The sequence below is a fragment of the Gallinula chloropus genome, assembly GCF_964237585.1.
Source record: "Gallinula chloropus genome assembly, chromosome: 5".
NCBI classification, from domain to species: Eukaryota; Metazoa; Chordata; class Aves; order Gruiformes; family Rallidae; genus Gallinula; species Gallinula chloropus.
Window position 1 is genome coordinate 62,198,552 of NC_140090.1, and position 18,805 is coordinate 62,217,356.

At 37.7% G+C, this 18,805-nt stretch overlaps 1 protein-coding gene across 1 annotated transcript in view; it reads right to left on the reverse strand.

Moving 5' to 3' along the window:
- Positions 1 to 625: 625 nt before the first annotated feature.
- FRMPD2 (FERM and PDZ domain containing 2) overlaps positions 626 to 18,805 on the reverse strand; it is a gene marked incomplete at both ends in the record, with an annotated part of 57,681 nt that continues 39,501 nt past the window's right edge. The window contains 13 exons of the mRNA XM_084264523.1: positions 626 to 694; positions 1,464 to 1,526; positions 2,323 to 2,538; positions 2,886 to 3,220; positions 4,314 to 4,404; positions 6,022 to 6,170; positions 8,573 to 8,688; positions 10,344 to 10,426; positions 12,511 to 12,581; positions 14,053 to 14,224; positions 14,787 to 14,948; positions 16,360 to 16,424; positions 16,865 to 16,951. Of these exons, the coding sequence (XP_084120649.1) occupies positions 626 to 694; positions 1,464 to 1,526; positions 2,323 to 2,538; positions 2,886 to 3,220; positions 4,314 to 4,404; positions 6,022 to 6,170; positions 8,573 to 8,688; positions 10,344 to 10,426; positions 12,511 to 12,581; positions 14,053 to 14,224; positions 14,787 to 14,948; positions 16,360 to 16,424; positions 16,865 to 16,951 (1,679 nt within the window). The remainder of the gene's footprint in view (positions 695 to 1,463; positions 1,527 to 2,322; positions 2,539 to 2,885; positions 3,221 to 4,313; positions 4,405 to 6,021; positions 6,171 to 8,572; positions 8,689 to 10,343; positions 10,427 to 12,510; positions 12,582 to 14,052; positions 14,225 to 14,786; positions 14,949 to 16,359; positions 16,425 to 16,864; positions 16,952 to 18,805) is intronic.

Consider the following 18,805-nt stretch of genomic DNA (forward strand, 5'->3'; position numbering starts at 1 on the left):
CCCAAGTAGGATGTCAAGGCATCCTATGTTTTTTGCTCCGTTTCTTGATTTAAGATGTCTAGTGATGGAGGTATAAATTACTGGGCTGAGTGATGACTTGAAATGGTTCTATACTGTTCAAGCAAGCAAAGGTAAACAAATGGAGTTCTTCCACACAAAAACATAACTACTGTAGAAAATACTGGTTTGCAGTCCAAAAGCCAGCAGTGCACAATTTGTGAGAGACAATTAATCTTCCACCAACACCAACAGAGTCTTAGATCTTTATAGTTGCCCACTGAAGAGTAAAAATAATTCCAAAGGCTGCTATCTCTTTGCCAGAGTCACAAAATATTTTCCTAACAATTAAGATGTTATTATGCAGAACACACAAATTGTCCATGGCAACTTAACAGCAGTGATGCAGTGCTGGCTGGCTGTTTCTCCCAACTGTGAGCAAAGATTTAAATGACTTACCCAGGACATATTAAGCAAGATTTTGAAATACCTTAGAAATAAAAGTAATCTAAAAAAAGCATGTAATATAACACTTGTCTGTGCTGGCTTGACATCTCTTCAAAGCAATTGCTGAGAGGTCCCTGGAGTCCAAGTGGAATAGCAACGGGGAGCAGTCATATTGCAGTCACTAGGAATCCATTACTTGAAGGTTCTGAAGGACTTCCAGCACAACTTCATAACAGAATAAATACTCATCCTGTATGCAGAGACACCAATGTGAAACATAGTCACATTCACCATAAAATCTAGACAAAGAAAAATGGACTGGCTGAAGCATTGTTTAGAACATCAGCATCTTTGTAACATGGATACAAAACCTGAGAACAAGATACCTTGTTCTTTTTACTCCATCACTTTTAAGTTCAGGCGTGCTTTCTTATTCAGTGCAGTACCTGTAAGCATGAGCTTGAGTCTTATTTAGGTCAGTGAAGGTTATCTATTTGCTTTATTTTAATCACATGCTCAGTAATTATCCTGAAGCATGTGCTAAAATCTTCCCACCACCTAACTGCTTTAAATTGACTTAACTGCTTCGAGTCTTTTCCTGGGTAGGTTTAACTCTTTTCAGGGGTAGGTTTAACTCAGCAGTAGAAGAGTTTACTGAGGTGATGATAACTCAGCAATAGCAAGAATTCAACTGAAAGCCACAATTTTGCATGTAGAATTTATGGTATCTCACCTTTTTTGTGGTTGATTCCTGCTTCTTTTTTTTTTTTTTTAAAGAAAGGGAGAGGTGTGGTAGCTGTAATGTATCCGTGCTTTGCTTTTATTTCAGTTAGCTACTAAGGGACAGAATTTTCATATTTAAATCTAGACACCACTTGCCTGGAAGACTGTCATTCTTCTCAAATGAGACAGCTAAAATTATGCTTAAACACCATATTTATAGATGCATCAATTAGTAGATGTGTACCACTAATTGAGGCTTTTAAAAATCACAACCTAATTGAATATTGAGAACTTACCTTGGTTTGGATCATGCCAAAACGCTGACCTCTCAAATCTCTCACTATCTGTTTGATGTTGAACTATCAGAAGAGAACAGATTTTATTTTTGTTGACTTGCAAGTTATAAAGAAAAAATTAAATTTTTCAGATTTGCTTTTGATTTTTCAGCATGTTCAGATGAATAAGCTGTGACTCAGTTCATTTATGAATACTATATTCATAGTTAGTATCTTTGTTATTTAAAACAGCAAAAGCTAGGTTTTATTTAATTTTTAAAGTATGAATTTTACCAGGAATTACTCTAGTCTATGATAGCTCCACATATCATTGACACCTGTAACATTTTGGGCTCCCCAGTATAAAAAAGACAGGGATCTCTTGGAAAGAGTCCAGTGGAGGGCTATAAAGATGATTAAGGGCCTGGAGCATCTCCCCTGTGAGGATAGGCTGAAAGAACTGGGGCTGTTCAGCCTTAAGAAAAGAAGACTGAGAGGGGATTTTATTAATGTTTTTAAATATCTCAAGTGTGGGACACAGAGGGAAATAGCCAGCCTCTTTTTTATGGTCTGTGGAGGCTCTTTTCTATGGTCTGTTCAGCTTCAAGTTGGAGCACAGGAAGTTCCGCACCTACATGCGGAAGAACTTTTTCACAGTGAGGGTGACAGAGCCCTGGGACAGGCTGCCCAGGGGGGTTGTGGAGTCACCTTCTCTGGAGATATTCAAGACCCATCTGGATGCCTATCTGTGCAATATAAGCTAGGGAACCTGCTTTGGCAGGGGGTTGGACCCGATGATCTCTGGAGGTCCCTTCCAACCCCTACAATCCTGTGGTTCCGTGATTCTGTACTACTTAACCATGGGCTGTTTGATACTTACATGTAGATCTTTTTCTATATAGCTGAGCAGAACTTCAACGCACAGCAAAACTCCACTTCTTCCAATGCCAGTGCTACAGTGAGCAACAATAGGTCCTGTACTGTGAACTTTTCTCATATAACAAATAAAGTTTACAAGCTGCTCAGCCAGTTTGGGAGTACTGCAGTCTGGCCAAGAGGTAAACTGCAAATGACTTATAGTGCGCTTCTCTTCTGTCTGTAACAGAAAGACCAGGAATGTTAAAAATGATCAGTATTAAGAACAGTTTGTTTACTGATTTTATGAGAATAGTAAGCAATTCTGAAAAATGCTGAGCAAACCAGCTCTGTGACTAATTAATTTTTTGACATTCTTTTCCAAATCTATGTAATATTGGATAAATTGCTTGTGCAATCAGCAAATGAGACATCCCATTATCCCCAATTTCATGCCTGTTATTCATATTTTTACATTCCTAAAAAATACTGGCCAAACATCAAGGAAGAAGTGAACAATACTACTTGTATTTACTTCTGTAAAATATCTAATCAATTTGATCAGATATGAAAGTATACTCAACTTACTTGCTTGTTGATCATTTCTATTGTTCTAATTATGAAGAATTCCACAATCTGGCAATTGTCTAGCCTGAGATGGAAATTAGCCAGGTCTATCGCATCATGGGAAGGTTCAGGCCAGTATCGATGACATTTGACTTGTCCAAGTTCCACTTCTTTTGTCATCATGGCAATCACATCTGATTCATTCTCCCAGACCATTTGCCAGAAATCAGCGACAGTGGATGGCAGAGGCCCTTGGGTTATAATATAGAAATGCTCCTCTTCTCCGACTTTCATTCTAATGTAACTTGCATTAATGTAACCACTTTTTTCTCCCAGAGGAACTCGTGTCTTATCATCTGTACAGAAACAGAAAGTTGCTATTTTCAGCTGTAGGTCTGAAACTGAGTTCTACCACCTTTACCCTCTCTTAGGAGATGAGGAATCTCAGCCTCTAGCAGTATGACTCTGGATTTAGAATGCATTTGGCTAGTGGCACTAATACTAATCACTGCTAACAGGAATTCCCACAGACAAATTGTATGGTTTTCTCCAGCTTTTTTTTCTGAAGATATTTACGTAATGCTCTGACAAACTTAATTACCATAGAACTGTTTGGCAGTAATTCGAAATAGTGTATCCAACACTGTTTTTAATGCATTGCGTGGGGACATTGTCATGGGGTATCAGTGTTCAGGAAACTTCTGAGAATGTATGTTGTTTCACCAATATAGAGAGGTAACTGTGCTACAGATTTTGCATGTTATGCTGTTGCTGTAGTTTAGAAAGACATCAAGTGTTTTCCTTCTGTCATGATATGTCTTGATGAATCATCGCGCTGTACACTATTTTCTGGAAATCTTTTTTAACACCAATCATTCAGCTCTTGGACTCAAATCTTCCTTCTAAAATGAATTATCAGCAATGAAACTTGTTTCTGACTCAGATCAGAGCTGAGCAGTGGACAGCTCTTTTTGGATATTATGCTCTCAAATACTTAGGAAAGAATCTTTATCTTTCCATGAGCTACATAATTCCACGAGTTCCAATGTGCTTTTCAGAATTCCACTGTGTCACAAGCAATAGATGTGGCTGTACATTTAAATAAATTTAAAGAACTGCTATTATAGTTCAAGATACACTTGCCTTCGAAAATGTAGTAGATCACTATCTCTGATAACAAGGGAAGGACACACAAAAGCAGGTAGCTCCCTACCAGACCAAGTCCTGCCTTGCAGAAGATGGTACTTCAGAGAATTGCATGTTGTGCAACGCGGACATCCCACAGTGACCTCTTTTGGAAAAATATCAACGTATTTCATTATTAGTGGAGTTCTCTGTGATGAAGGATTTGGTGGGATTTCCCTGCTAGATCTCAGCGTTAAAGCTGTTTTTCTGTTTTCTAATGTCTGCCTTCATTGAATGTATGTTCTCATTACTGTGTATACTTACATGGAAGAATATCTTGGTATCTGTTTTTATCCTGATTTTCTGGTGCTTTGCCAGTTCTGCAGTCATCTACTGGTTTCACACGTTCTAAAGCCTAGATCAAAGAAAAACAGTCAATCCACGTTGTTCACATCCTTTTCAGAAAACCTTTACAAGAGTCAGTGTGAGCAAACTTTACTGCTAGACACGACTCAGGATTGGCAAGTAGACTTCTTACAGAGGAGAATCAGTACGTCATTCTCTAAACTTGTAAGCAAGTGATTCAAATTGCTTTATATTCTCTTTAGCCTGCACAAAAATTCTGAGGTTTTCAAGTGAGATTTCCAACCCACATCCTCAGCCCCTGTTGTTACAGATCCCTGTTGTATATTGCTGTAAAATAGATGCTTGGAATACTGTCTTGGCCAAATGTCAGCATTCATAATTGATAACATACTGACTGAAGCACCAATTATTGCACTGTTAACAGGTAGTGAATGTCAGTGAATACTTCTCAGTGACAGAGAAAATGTTCTAAGTCATTAAGGACTTCATAGCAGATTTAGGGGAACTGAATGCCGTGTAGCCAGAGGGAGGAATGTGCAAGGTAATGTGATGTATAGTTTTGAGTTACCATCATTTTTCTTCTTTCTTTTACCTATTTGGTATGCATGGCACAATGTTCAGCCATCACATTATGCCACTATATAGTGAAATACATGTGATACTTTTTTAACAACTTTATCAGTAACCACAGTTTTTACTCAGATAAAATATCCATTGGCTTTTGTAACCACTGCTTTACCTATTAGATCTTTATGTTCTGAGCAGATGTGTGACTCAGCTCATAGTGTGCTGTGCCTACATCAGTAGTGGAATGAATGGAATTTAATATGTGCCCATGAGAAAGTCAGCAAATCCTATACACTTGAGCATGTGGGATTTTATACTCAGAAAGTCAGAGATATAAAGGCAAGTGAAAGAAATGGATATTGTTGACATTACTATGGAAAAGTGGTAGCAATCAATTTCACTGGTGATAAGTACATCTTTTAAAGGAAATTCCAGTACTATGTTTAAGAGTCATGAAAAAATCTGTTCTTTGGGAATTTGCTGATAACTGAGTACTCTATATCCTCAAACAAGAGATTTTATATGGTTTCCCAGTTTTACACATCTTCATGATTTATATGCCATCAGTTTTCATTATCCATGGAGGTATATTACTTGTCAGTTTCACAAAGTTCCTAACCTTAATAATACCTTCTGGCAATGAGTTCCATGGATCACTGGGAGACTGTGTAAAACATTTTTTTCATCAACTAAGTGTTTCTACACTAGTGAATCCCTAGCAGCATGTATTTCTTGCTTTAATGCAGCCTCTAGAATAGTTCAACAGACCTGAGGGGGTAATAGGAAGAAGTCAGTCTAGGAAAATGTGATTCATACTCTATTGCAACTGTTGCAACTTTTGTGTATTGCTCGTTTTTCATTCCATGTGGGTAGTGTCTTTGGAAAGGAAACACTTTAAGCCTGATCTCTGTGGAAAGAGAGATATCCAAATACTATAGCATTACCCAAACAGCAGAATAGAAGCCCCATTCCGGATAGAATAATTTTGTAGAAAGCAAAGTCAGTAAAGATATACAAGTGGATTTCCCACAGAAGACAGCAAAAAGTAATTTTCTTAGCTCTGCTAAATGCTCAGATCTTAAAAGGAATCACACTTTACCATAAACTCCTTTAACACCTCTTGATTCTCAATCCGTAACTGAAGGCCTCGAATAAGACCTGTGATGCCAGTCCTTGGACCTACTCCAGTCAGTGATGGTTTAAAGTTAATTAACTGAGTGAGTTCATCTCCAGAAGCAAAAGTTCTACCTATATATCAACAACAAAAAAACCCAACAAAAAAAGTTTTAATGATTATTGTTCATAGTGCAAAGTCTTGGCTTTAAAAACTAGGGGGCTGCAGTACATAAGTACATTTTGGTGCCTATACTGTGGAAGTAAAGTACAAAAAATATTTTTGGCTTATGTTGACAGAAGAATAAATAAGCACTATGGATACACCCAGCACCACATTTCCCGTAATTTGGAAGTAGATGCAACTATTGCAACATTGCAACATACAGTTTCTATATACAGTGTATTCTAAATAAACTGTTATTGCAAAACTGTAAAATTTAATGCTAGTTTATATTGGTATAGGAGACTCTGGCCACATATTCACAGGGAATCATTTTCATGTTTCCAACCCTCTCCTGAAAATTAGTATTGCCACACCCTGCTGCAAGGAATAATCATTACAAATTCTTCCTTGAAGTAAGGAAATATCTTCTTTTCCTCTTAGCTCACACTCTCTTTCAAGAACAAGATGTGAAGTATCTTTGATGCACAAAATCAGGGTTCAGTTTTACTGATTGGTTCATCCTGAAGTAAGTGTTCTGATCCAAAATTTGGCATATTAAGAAGATAGATAAAATTTTTTATTTCTAGAAATATCACTACTCTACTGGAGCAATTGAAAAACTTTCATTATGATATAGAGTAAAAACAGTAGATTGTTTGGTAAAAAATAGTGGTTTGAGGCAGAGGAATTATGGAATCATTTTAGTCATAAGCTACTTAGCAAAGAATAACACATGCTGGATGTCTCACAGAAAACCTGATGATCTGTCCCACAGGTGTGTTGTAGGCTGAAGAAGAGGATCAATGCTCTTTTGTCTTTTTGCAAGATGTCATTGCTACTCTTAAGTAATCTCAAGTACAAACATTTTTTGCTTCCTATGCTTTTGTCTTGGACTACAGCTTGCAACTGCCTTGACTGAACTTCCAAGACACTTTCTGTTCTCTAACCCTCACAGATGTGAGGGTGTTTCTATTAACTGGTTGGGAGTGCCAGTGAAGAGATTCTCCCACTCCAGACAGAACATGGTATTTCCTGTACAGCTCTCTTCCCTTCCCGATCAAGTGAGCAGGTGGTAGAGGACAGATTGGTTATAATTTCCTGTTTGCTTGTGAGGGAGATAACTGTGTTTTACTTCTGATAAAAGCCATCAGCAGTTCATTGCAAGAAGCAGCAGAAAAATCAGAGAATCTATGGGATATGGCAGCATTCTCAGCTTGATCCCTTCTCTCTTATGGGGTAAAACCAGCTTAATTTCCTATAGGAACAACTAGGCAGATTATTTCTGTAAACTGCTGATATCAGAGGGGCTTTAGCTCCTGAGCTGTGAAAGTGCTTCCACATGTGTTTAAGCTGAACATAAGTTCTTGAGGCTTTAATGAAGTCATTATAAAATAAATTTGGTGATTTGGGGAACAAAGTGTTGAGACATTTTTGTGTGTTTCATTTACTTTTTGGAGGAGTTGTATGGGAACAATATGGGACAGAGAATGTTTTTTAAAAAAAGAACCTATTGCATGCAGTGATAACAAGTAGTAAGTTCCTGGAATTTTTTCTGCTGATTCTTAAAGCATTCTTTGTCATTGCCTTTCATATGTGAAAAAGGCCACATTCTACGTCCAGCCAGTAGGATAATCCATCTGCTTTTATTTTATTCATTTTGGGACAATCTAAGAGATTAAGTTTTTAAATTATGCACTGGGAAGCTCCCACAAATTTGCTTCTGAACCAAATTGTGATGTTTGGATTTTTTGTTCAGCCACTGAGCCAATGTGTCATTTCTTTGTACTATCCACTAGTGTGAGATTTGAACAAATATAATTATGTTGCTCAAATTAATTAACAATTTACTTTTCCTCTTAATTGCTGAGTTTTTATAGCTAATTGTTTACACTCAAGGTATTCAGAGATTTTCCTTTGAGGAAAGACATGATATATAACATTTAAAAAAAATCCCAACCAAAACCTAAAACAAACAAACAAAAAAAACCCCAAAATTAAAAATAAGAAGTCGATCTTCCTTTTGAAACTGGAGTTGCAAAGCAGAGGTTCCCAGACCAGTGGTAATTGGGTGAAGGCCAGGAGAGCTGCCCTCCCTGTGGTTGATTAACTAAATTCAAACTCATGTTCCTTCCTCCTTGCAGGTCTCCAAAAGAGTTGGAGAGACCCTAATGTTGACTGCCTTCTGGTGGATGTTGCAAAGGTTTGATGGCCTTCATTTTTATCAGTGGTAAAAATTGTGTCCTGAATGCCCTGGTCTTTGAGATACAAAGAGCAAATTCTTAGCTTGTATACAAGTGTTGTTCTCAATGTACAAAGGTGGAGGAGCTGGCCTGTAATCTTAAAAAAAAAAGAAAAGTTTTTGCATGGTTACTTCTAGGTAGAATGGAAATCCTGTGAGGCATATCAGCATCTTCATTGTTCCAGCTGTCCGACTCAGACAACTGACTTTCTCTTCTGTAGCCTTCATATTCTGCATATCTCTGTGACCTGTAAAACAGCATTAATTGAATTGTCTTATGGAAGCAGCAGAAGCTTTGATAATCTGAACCATACAAAGGTTATGTTTTTAATCTATTTTTTGTCACATATAACTTTCTTCAGCAACTATTTTCAAGAATTAATTTGAATTCTGAAGAATGTAAGTGCAAGGAGTAATAGCAGCATTTTGTCTGGAGTAGTGCTTGCAAATACAGCTAGTGAAAATCGCTATTATTTGTATGTGGTATTCAATTTTTTCAAAGAGATAACAATATACTTTGCATAAAGAGCTGCCCTAAATAACAATTGAAAGGAAGGTTTATCACAGTTATAGAAAATTCTCATGCATGACATTGTTCAGATGTTAGGCTAGCATAGCCAAACAGGCTTTGATTGTTACTCTTTTCTAAAGTATTTAGAAAGTTTTAGAGCACTTAAATATGTTATAGGTAGAAGACACAGAAGAAGATAGTAACAAGTTTGTAAATATCAGTAACCATTGCAGGCTGTGCATGCTCTAGTTGCACGAATATTTTGCAAGTAGAAAATAGAAATATCAGAAAATAGTGGTAGTTAAAAGATTCAGATTACAGGATGGGCCAGAAACCTATCCTGCTTTCAAAACAACCATAAAGATACTTGCTATTCCTATATAAGATAACTTTGGGTTAGTAATGAATGCATTTATGCACCCTGCACACCAACCAAGATATCACATCTGATTACCTGATATACCACAAGATAATATTACATTAGCAATGTGAAAGCATCAAGTGGCACTGAGCCTTTTTTCATATGGAGGTGCTCACTTGCAGATGCTCAAAACTTCTTTCAAACTTCATCTCTGCAACTGGCTAAGTTAGAGAAGATTTTTCAATCCTGATTGGCCAAGTACTGTTCTTATAAAAAATAAAGTTTAAAATGTAAACATGTGGTTCTTTTTTGGTTTGGTTTTGTTGTTTTTTTTTTTCTCCATCTATATGGGTTGTAAGTGATAAAGAAAATAATTGTATTTCATATATTCTGTAGCAGAATGGATCTATCCTAAGGAACCTGCTTTGGCAGGGGGATTGTACTCAATGGTCTCTTGAGGTCCCTTCCAACCCCTACGATTCTGTGATCCTGTGATCATTGTACTAGATAAAACCTCCTCTGTCTTAGCAACACTGTTATTCATTAATTTCCCATGGTACTGTAGATTTAAACTTTGAAGTTAAGTACTTCTTGTACTACATACTTTCTTTGAGTAAAATCCTCAAATTCTCTTGATCAGATGTTTATAGTTCAATATCTGTATCACTACTGCCACAGTAGCACAGGGTCCAGCCTGGAACACTTAGAAAAACCCATGGGGAATGCTGCCCACACACACACGTGGCAGTGCTACCACTGGTCTCTCTCCTCAGCTAGAAAGGCTAAAGCTGGCTTAGGCATGTCTGCATGAGCTGTTACACCTAGAAGCTTCCATTTCGTTTGCCTTATTAGTTGTGCAGGAGCTGTTTAGCAGCTCTTACTGCAGATGGAGCTGCATTCCAGTAGAACTGTTCTAACAGTTGGGTCACGTCAGTGCCTTTCCATACCATATTAGGACAGCTCTGGAAATATAAGAATAAGTTATCCTTTAGTATTTATTTCAATAGTTTCACTGCATTTCAGAGACTTACCTGTCTGAAATGTTACTGAAATCCTTATACTCTTGTCCAGTCAGCTGACCTGGCAGAGGGGAATTGTGTGTATTTTCTGGATCCTACAGATTTAAAATAAGAAAAAGCTGTGAAAAAATCAGTACACAGAAACATCAATAATATAGTTGCTTTCATCAGCATTCTTTCTTAAATCTGGTAAAGAATTGTCCCTCACCCACGAAGGAAAGGGAAAACAGAATAGTTTTCACTTTCAGAAGTATGTAACTTTGATTCAGCATTGCAGTATCTACTAGGAGTAAAAAGCCACACCAGTTGTGTTTCCAAGTTTCATAACAATACAGTCTTCAGACTTCTCTAAGACTTAGCAAGCATGACTACACTTTGAAAAGCTTCATGTTAGTTATATCCTCCCTGATGTCATGAAGAAAATGCAATCACAAGAATTATGAGTCATACTCTACTCTTCTCTTCCCAGCTCTTGGCAGCAGAACACACCAGTGTCTGAGATGGAATTGTTGGTAGTAATTTCCTTTTTTTGGCTCATACATAATGCTGCCAGCTGTTAGAAACAGGGTGCAGCTGGTCTACAGAAGTAGCACTCAACTAACAGAGAAGACAGATCCTTGATCCCCCTTCATTTGCAGTAGAAAAAATAGCATTGGTAGTTGGTTTTCCATTCTAGAGACTCACTGGGTCCTGTATTTAAATAATGATGCAGGACATCTGCCATTAGCGTGTGGAAGTGACTCCTTCTCAGCTGTAACACTTGATAGATATTTATTAAAATTTTAGTTCAGAGTGGTGTTTCTTCTACTTTCCCTCCTTAATATTCCAGATGCACTCAGAACCACCCTGGCATGTTACAGAGTATAAACTACTTGATGCTCCACTGAATCTTAATGGTAGCTATTACTTACACCTTCTTTTCTTTTCTGCTTGTATTTCACATTAGAATAGGGGAATTCATGGCTGCCTATTTAAACATTAATTAATTTACCCAGTTTCTGCACCTACTGACTACACTGATTGAAGAATTCTATATGGATCTCTATGGCTTCTTATTTTCTGTTTGCCAAGGAAATATATTTTACTGCTGCGTTTTTGCACCTTTGTTTTTTAGTAGCTTGTCATTTTCAAAGTCTGCATCTTTGGAGTAGATGGCAACTGTGTTCTATAAAGTAAAATGTAAATAGCTTTCTATTCATAGAAGACAGCTAAGGGCAAGCTGGAAAGAATGAAGAAGAGAGAGTTAATAGAACCAATTCAGAAAAAAAAGAAATCAGCATGTGCTTAAAGTTAGGCATGTGCTGTGCTAAACTAGATAGACTTAACCACATGCTTAAAACTAAATTGGTTCCTTAACACTTTGCTAACTCAGGATTCTAATAAGGTACCTGTAACCTCTCCTACTTCTCATTTATATTATTTCTTGGGTGCACTTTGTCAGATCACAGGCATGACCTTGTTTTGATTTTACATTTCACCAGTCTCTACCAGTTTAATTCCAACACCCGTTTAAGCGTACTTAAAACTTCCTCAAAAGAATTTATCTTCAAGGTTTGCTCAGCTTATTCACATCAAGGATTTCTTCCATTTTTCTTTTTCTGGTTTCATTATTTTATTTGAGACACAGTTTGTTTTTTTAATTTGTTCTGGACAAGAAGATGACTCATATTTCTCACATCTTCTGAGGACAGGTTTTACAATTGCAAACTTAGAAATAATAGATACTGTAAAATTCAATGTACAATGTCTTGCAAGACTTACTAAGATTCAAAACCATAACCACCTTTGAAGAAGTTTGGATGCCATGAAGTTAGGAATATAAATGGAAGACAACTGCATAGAAATCTTTTAAATTATATTGTTTTAAAATACTGAAAGAATAGCAAGAGAATAAAAAAATTCATTCTAATATTATAAAGCAACCTTCCAATATTACAATGCAACCTTCCTTCCCCCACCCTTTTAGCATATATATTATACTAATCATATGCCCTTATCTCCATGGAATCCCCTGAATCACTCTAATGTTAGCAGTTTCAGTCACTGCAGCACACTTCCCTCACATTAATCCTTTTTCATTAAGAAGGTGTGGTTCTTGCCTGCATTGCAGCAAACCCAATTTGTCAACAAACATGAGCACATTGCCTGATAACTTCTAGAAGCCTAATTCTGATTTTACCTTGGTGCTCATCTGGTTGGATTCTTCGTCCTCGAAAACAGGTTGAGCTCTCAGGCTTTCCTCAGCACAGTCTGAATACCAGAAAACATAATCAAAGTAAAATGCCTATAAAGCATGAAAATATAGATGCATTTCTTCTGTGCCACCTGCGTCAAAGGACCTTGATCTTGGAGGAGGCACTGAGATACACTGTTAGAAGCTGCCATGGAATATCCCTTTCCTGGATGTTCTGAGAGGGTTAGTACAGCACAAATGCCATATCTCACCACTGAAGAAGCCAGCATAATTCAGGTTTCCAGGAGATACATGGACATAGACATTTGTGCCAATAGCAGTTAAAAAAAAATCGAACAAGAATTTACATCTGCCCTCTCTAACCCATCCCATTGCTAGTGCTTCTATAGTACCCTTGGGGTTTTATGGGAAAGCTTTGCTCTTGAAACACACAGGGTAGCTTCCAGTAGGTGAAGGAGCATCCAGTGCTTATGGACAGGTTAGGACTTCAAGAAAACTACCCCCAATCTGACAGATACCAAAAAACCTGAGATTCTTGAACCCTGGAGGCAGCTGCTGCCTAACAGTAGGATTGCCTAAAACACCTATGCAGGAAAGTTTGCTTCAGTAAAGCTGACTAGATGCATAAATGCTGGCTGTAAATTACATCCAAAATCCAGATGGCTCTGCATCTTTCCCTAGTAAGCTGGGGAGAAAGCAAATAGCAATGGCAGTGGCTTCACAGCTGTAACCAGCAGGCCAGAGGGTACATTAAGGAGGAATTCTGTATTCTTCCCATTGAAATTTCACCACATAGAAAACATTTCAGTGTTGAAAGAATAAGAAATTTGAGGACTCTATACCCGTAATTTATTAGTAATAATATGCACTTGCTTCCACGCCCAGCTTTAATTAATATTTAAATTTTGAGTATTTGGTAGAGCAGAGCCTGCAGCACAAGTTTCTTCAATTAGAGTTAGTCAGCTCTCTAGGTTCTTGTCCTGTGTTGGTGGGTGTGCTCTCAAATTAACAGCAATCAACCTGGGAGCAGAGGCTTCTAGATTTGAACATGAACAAACACTGAAGGGAGAGGAGTTGTCTGCCATGCAGAACAGGATGTGGAATGCTTCCAAGAGATAAGGTAGGAGTGCTGGAATGTGAAATTCATGGGGAATATAATTTAGCAGCTAGGTCAGTAATCACATATCAGTGGGTTGTATAAAACTGAGTAAAGTTAGTATTGACCCGGAGCATTCTTGATGTAAAAACATAAACTGATTTAAAGCATCTTTGAAGGTCTTGCAGCTTTGCTTCTACTATTCCTAGATTTAAAAAATCACACTTGGGCATTCCTTCCCTTTGGTTTTATGCCTTGAGTAGATTAGCCAGAGCTGCACAACAAGGTGAAAAATGCGTTCGTATCTACAGCTGTGAATCAGGACTAATTGTAAAGTTAGTAGCACCAAATTATTTCCTAAGAGGAAAGCTGAATTCGGGTAATGCATAATGAGACTCTTTATCATGTACTGAGTGGATGTGGCTCCTTACCAGCCTCTGCTTTTGTGTTGGAGGGTGAAGGTATGCTGTTGCTCTGGTTGCCTGAATAAGCCCAATGCAAAGCCATGCTTCGGCAGACAGTGAGTTGAACGGTGCCTCGAGCCTGGCGCAGCAAATCTATTACTGTTTGGCGTGGCAGACCAGACACAGGAGTCTCATTCACCTGAAAAACAATGATACGTAGTTCTGTATTGCTGTAACAGAAAGATTTTCATTCATGTTTTTCAGCACTGAGCAATTTTTATATAACTTATTTGCAATTCATGTGTCCTCAACCCCTCCCATTTTACTAACTTCCTTGATCCTCTACTTTATACTGTGATTGCCAGTAGTAAACCACAACAGCATAGTTTGTATCTTTTCTGAGACACTAAGAGGGTGTTGTTTCCCCCACTCTTCATTTCAAATAAAGATTCAAAAGCTCTGCTTCAAGAGCTTTTTGCTTATCTTGATAATACTGCAGTGGCACCGACGGTTCTTCCCAGTATCCTCCTGGTTTACTGTATGCTTGGGCAGTTAACTCTTCTCCCCCACCTGGGGTTTTTTCACATGTAATCCTCAGTGGGCATAGCAACACTACAGAGTAATTGCTGATGAACACCATCTACGTGTTGCTGTGCCAACAGCCTCAGTTTTCCAGTCTGCACAAACTTTATACTGAACGGAATGCTCAGGATAGAGTAACTAGAGAGATGTAGGCCAAAACAATGAAGAACAAGCATTACCTTAAGTAGGATATCACCAACTTGAAGCCTCCCATCTAAATCTGCGATGCTGTCTGGGCTGATGGCTTTTATTAGGATAGCCCTGCCATTTCTTCCACCTACCAGCGCAAATCCTAGGCTTCCATTTTCTGCTTTTTCTAGCTCAATCTTAATAATGAAGTCCTAAAATAGAAAAGGGTGGAGTTTATTCAGGGCTGTGTGTTGTTTCCAGTTTAAATTCCAAAGAATCCCATTATACTTCACAGTTATTGCTGGCTAATGTATATTATTGGATATATTCTGTACTTCAAAAGGCACATTGAACATGCAGTGATTAACATAGCAGCTGCATATAAGTATCAGAATGCAAATAGTACGTACTTCCATAATCTCATTTTTATAATTGCTGGTGGGAAAAAATAACAAGGAAAAGTGCTTTTGTAATCTGCTTATAATAGAAAAAAATACATCACCTTCACTGACAAACAAGTCACTCTAGTCTCTAGCATGACAGTAATACAGTACAAATTCCATTATTTTTCTATAATGAAAATCTTAACCTTGCAACCACAACTGACCAATCTGTTTCTGTGCAATTCATTCCATTTTTAAAATCAGCTGTTTTTTTAGGGTCAAGTATTATGTCAGAAATAGCAGCAACCTAGAAATGTTTGTGACTTGCAGCATTACTAGTTCCAGTACTGGAAATATCATCCTCAGAAATGATTTTAGCAAGTTGAAGAGACAAACCATCATGGATCAAGTGGTGAGGAAGAAGCACTAATTGCAATTTTTCTGCCAGGTTGGAGGTCTAATTTTAATGAAACAGTAGCAATCCATAGTCATGATAAAATAGTAAATCTATTCCCATCAGTCCCAGTGTTTGTAATTTCAGTTCCAAGTTACATTATTCTCAACATTTGCATGAACAGAAGTGATGTTTACACCTGTAAGCATTTTGAAGCTTGTTGAAATTATTTCTTTTAGGAGTTCATAGTTTTAATATGGCATTACTTTTTCAAATTCAATTCCAAATTCAAATCATTATGGCTTATGCCAATGCTACATCATACTTCAAAGGTATAGAGTAATTTTACCCTCTTTGTAATGTCCCATCTGAGAATTTCAGGATGAAACTTATTAATCTAAGGTTTCAAAGATTTTTGTGGAAAATGCTTTATAATTACACTCCTTTCCCCCAGAATCCCATGTTGAGACATTCTGTATCTTTAATCTGAGCTACTTTATTTCTCAGTTAAAGATTAATCATGTAAGCTGTTAACAGTACTATCGCGAGGCTACAATTTATGAGTCATGCTTGTATTACCCAGCTGGTAGAAAGGTTATATTATACATTGAAAAACAGCCATCAAAGAGTCTGACCCTAGGAAATGCTGAGCATATTCTAGTTCATGAATGCTGAAGCAATTCAACACCTTACAGAACACTCTCCAAATGCATTATATTCACATTTTAAGAGAAACTGGAGAGAAAGCAAATACGTTAAATACCACTATTGAAAAAAATCTTGCCCCATATAACTCCTTCCACTTGATGGATGGACTGTCTCACATTTGATAAAATTGTCCCTTACCTTGCATTCTGGTGAATCAGGAGCATTTTGCTGAGCACTGTGGTTTGTTCCCTGAAAATGCTTCTCTGAAAAAGCAGCAACAATTTTTACACAGTTGTATTGGTAAAATGTTTCATAGTATAACATTCAAAATCATATGCAGAGACATAATAAAACATTTTGTATCTGACATGTGAAATGCAAAAAAAAAAACCCCACTCACTCCTGTGGGCTTATACTCTACAACTGTGAACTGAGCCATCTGCGCATCATCCCTGCGGATTTTTTACTTCCCAGGGAGCAAGTAACCAAACAAGCTTTAAAAGCTGCATGTTACAAGGTCAGATATACCAGATGGGCAGCAGGTAATATGTAAATGCACTCTGAAACTCTGAGGAAGGCAGGGGGTTTTTTTTATGAAAAATTAATCTTTCCCAGGTGCTGTCGGTACCACCTACAGATTTATTTTCTTTGAAAGAGGGCACAAAATACTACAACCCAAATTGGAAAATACAGACTTCCTTACCTTGTTGATGCAGCAGATGCTGTTCTCGGGAATTCAGGTTTCCATTTGAGATAGAAATAGTGTCTTTCTCTGTCTCAGCAGGTGGCCCTGAAAGCACACAGATAAGTTTGTTCTGACAGACCTCCTGCTGACGTTCCTATACACAAGGGAATGTAAGCTCTGTACTTAATTATTAATCAAAGCATCAATATCCAATATTGATACTATATGAAGCAGTTTGAGATGCTACTACATGAATATGTGTGCCAATTTGCACAGTGATATAAACAATTGTGATGAATTGAAGAGATACTGCATTTCAGTCGTTGCTATTTTAAAAAATTGTAACAGCAATCAGAGATCAGACCAAGTCATTCTAGACATAAGGCAATGAACAGGCAGAAGAAGAAGCAGGGTGTGTTAATGTCTGCAGAGACAGATATATGCAGAGGTTGTAGAAAGGTGGGTGATGGTCTCCTCAGCCAGGTGACAGGAGATAGAACAAGGGGAAATGGCATGAAGCTGTGCCAGGGCAGGTTTAGATTGGATATTAGAAAAAAATTTTTTACTGAAGGAGTTGTCAGGGCCTGGAACAGGCTGCCCAGGGAGGGGGTTGAGTCACCTTCCCTGGATGTGTTCAAAAAAAGGGTTGATGAGGTACTTAGGGATATGGTTTAGCATAGGATGGGAATGGTTGGACTTGATGATCTTCAAAGGTCTCTTCCAACCTTGTGATTCTGTGCATTTCTTGACAATCCCACCTATACCTGCCCACCCCAGGTTTTGGGGTTTGGCTTTATCGTATCTTGGTCTTTCACAAAGTAGTCTTGATGTATGAATTATAAAAAATGATGAGTGTTCTGTGGTTTAAAGAATAGAAAAAAAAGAAAAAGCTCCCTGTTGGATTTGCAATTTTAGTATGTGTTTTTGTAAGTAAGAAAGTCTATAAAATGAAAGCTTGCTTCCTTTAGAGCAAATTATTATAGATTTATCTATAAATCTACTTGACATGATAAAAAACAAAACACCAAATACCAAATTACTATGGATTTTTTAAAAAGTGCTTATGAAAGGGAAAAATCTTGTTTTAGAAGAGAGTCAGGTAACTGTACTTTTCTAGAGTTCATAAACTTGTATTGAAGATTGATCAGATCTGGTACGTATTTTGAAGGTATCTGGAGAAAATTTGGAATCTGTGAAGCTCGTGGAGCAAGGATGTGTAAGCAAAGTCCTACCAGGGTATGCATTTACCTTGCTTTATTTATCACAGAATCACAGAATTGTAGGGGTTAGACCTGGAGAGGTCATTGAGTCCAACCCCCCTGCCAACGCAGGTTCCCTGGAACATATTGCACAGGTTGGCATCCAGATGGGTCTTGAATATCTCCAGAGAAGGAGACTCCATAACACCCCTGGGCAGCATATTCTTGGGCAGCCTGTATTATACCACAGTAAATGAGAGTATACATAACTTTAGTACACGTTAATAAAGGTTGCTCTTCAGTGAGTGAAAGAAGCTGCCTCGGTTTACAAAAGCCCCACATAACTAATTGTTGTAGAGCAAGAAATCTGCAACTGGCTTGACTTGGAATAATTTATTCAGGTAGCCATACGTTAGTATTCAGATGAGGGTAGACATGTAAGCAATTCTGGTACAAGATTGCTTTTTCAGTTCTTCTTTGCATGGTTTTTTAAAAAAATCAGACATCCAGCCAGGCAAATGAAACTGTGGGTCAGGCCTAGACTAAATGTCCCAGCCAAGTGTACACTGGAAAGTATTATTTGCATAGCTAATATACTTTCTACATAGTGATGTGAAGCTGTAACACCTATCCTTCCACCTGATGCTGTAGATGCAGCCTCTGCTTACTGAGATGTCTCTTACTGATCAAGCAGTTCTGGACAAGCCTTTGTAGCGTTGATGATTATTGAAGTTTTGTGTCATTAATATAAGAGCATTCC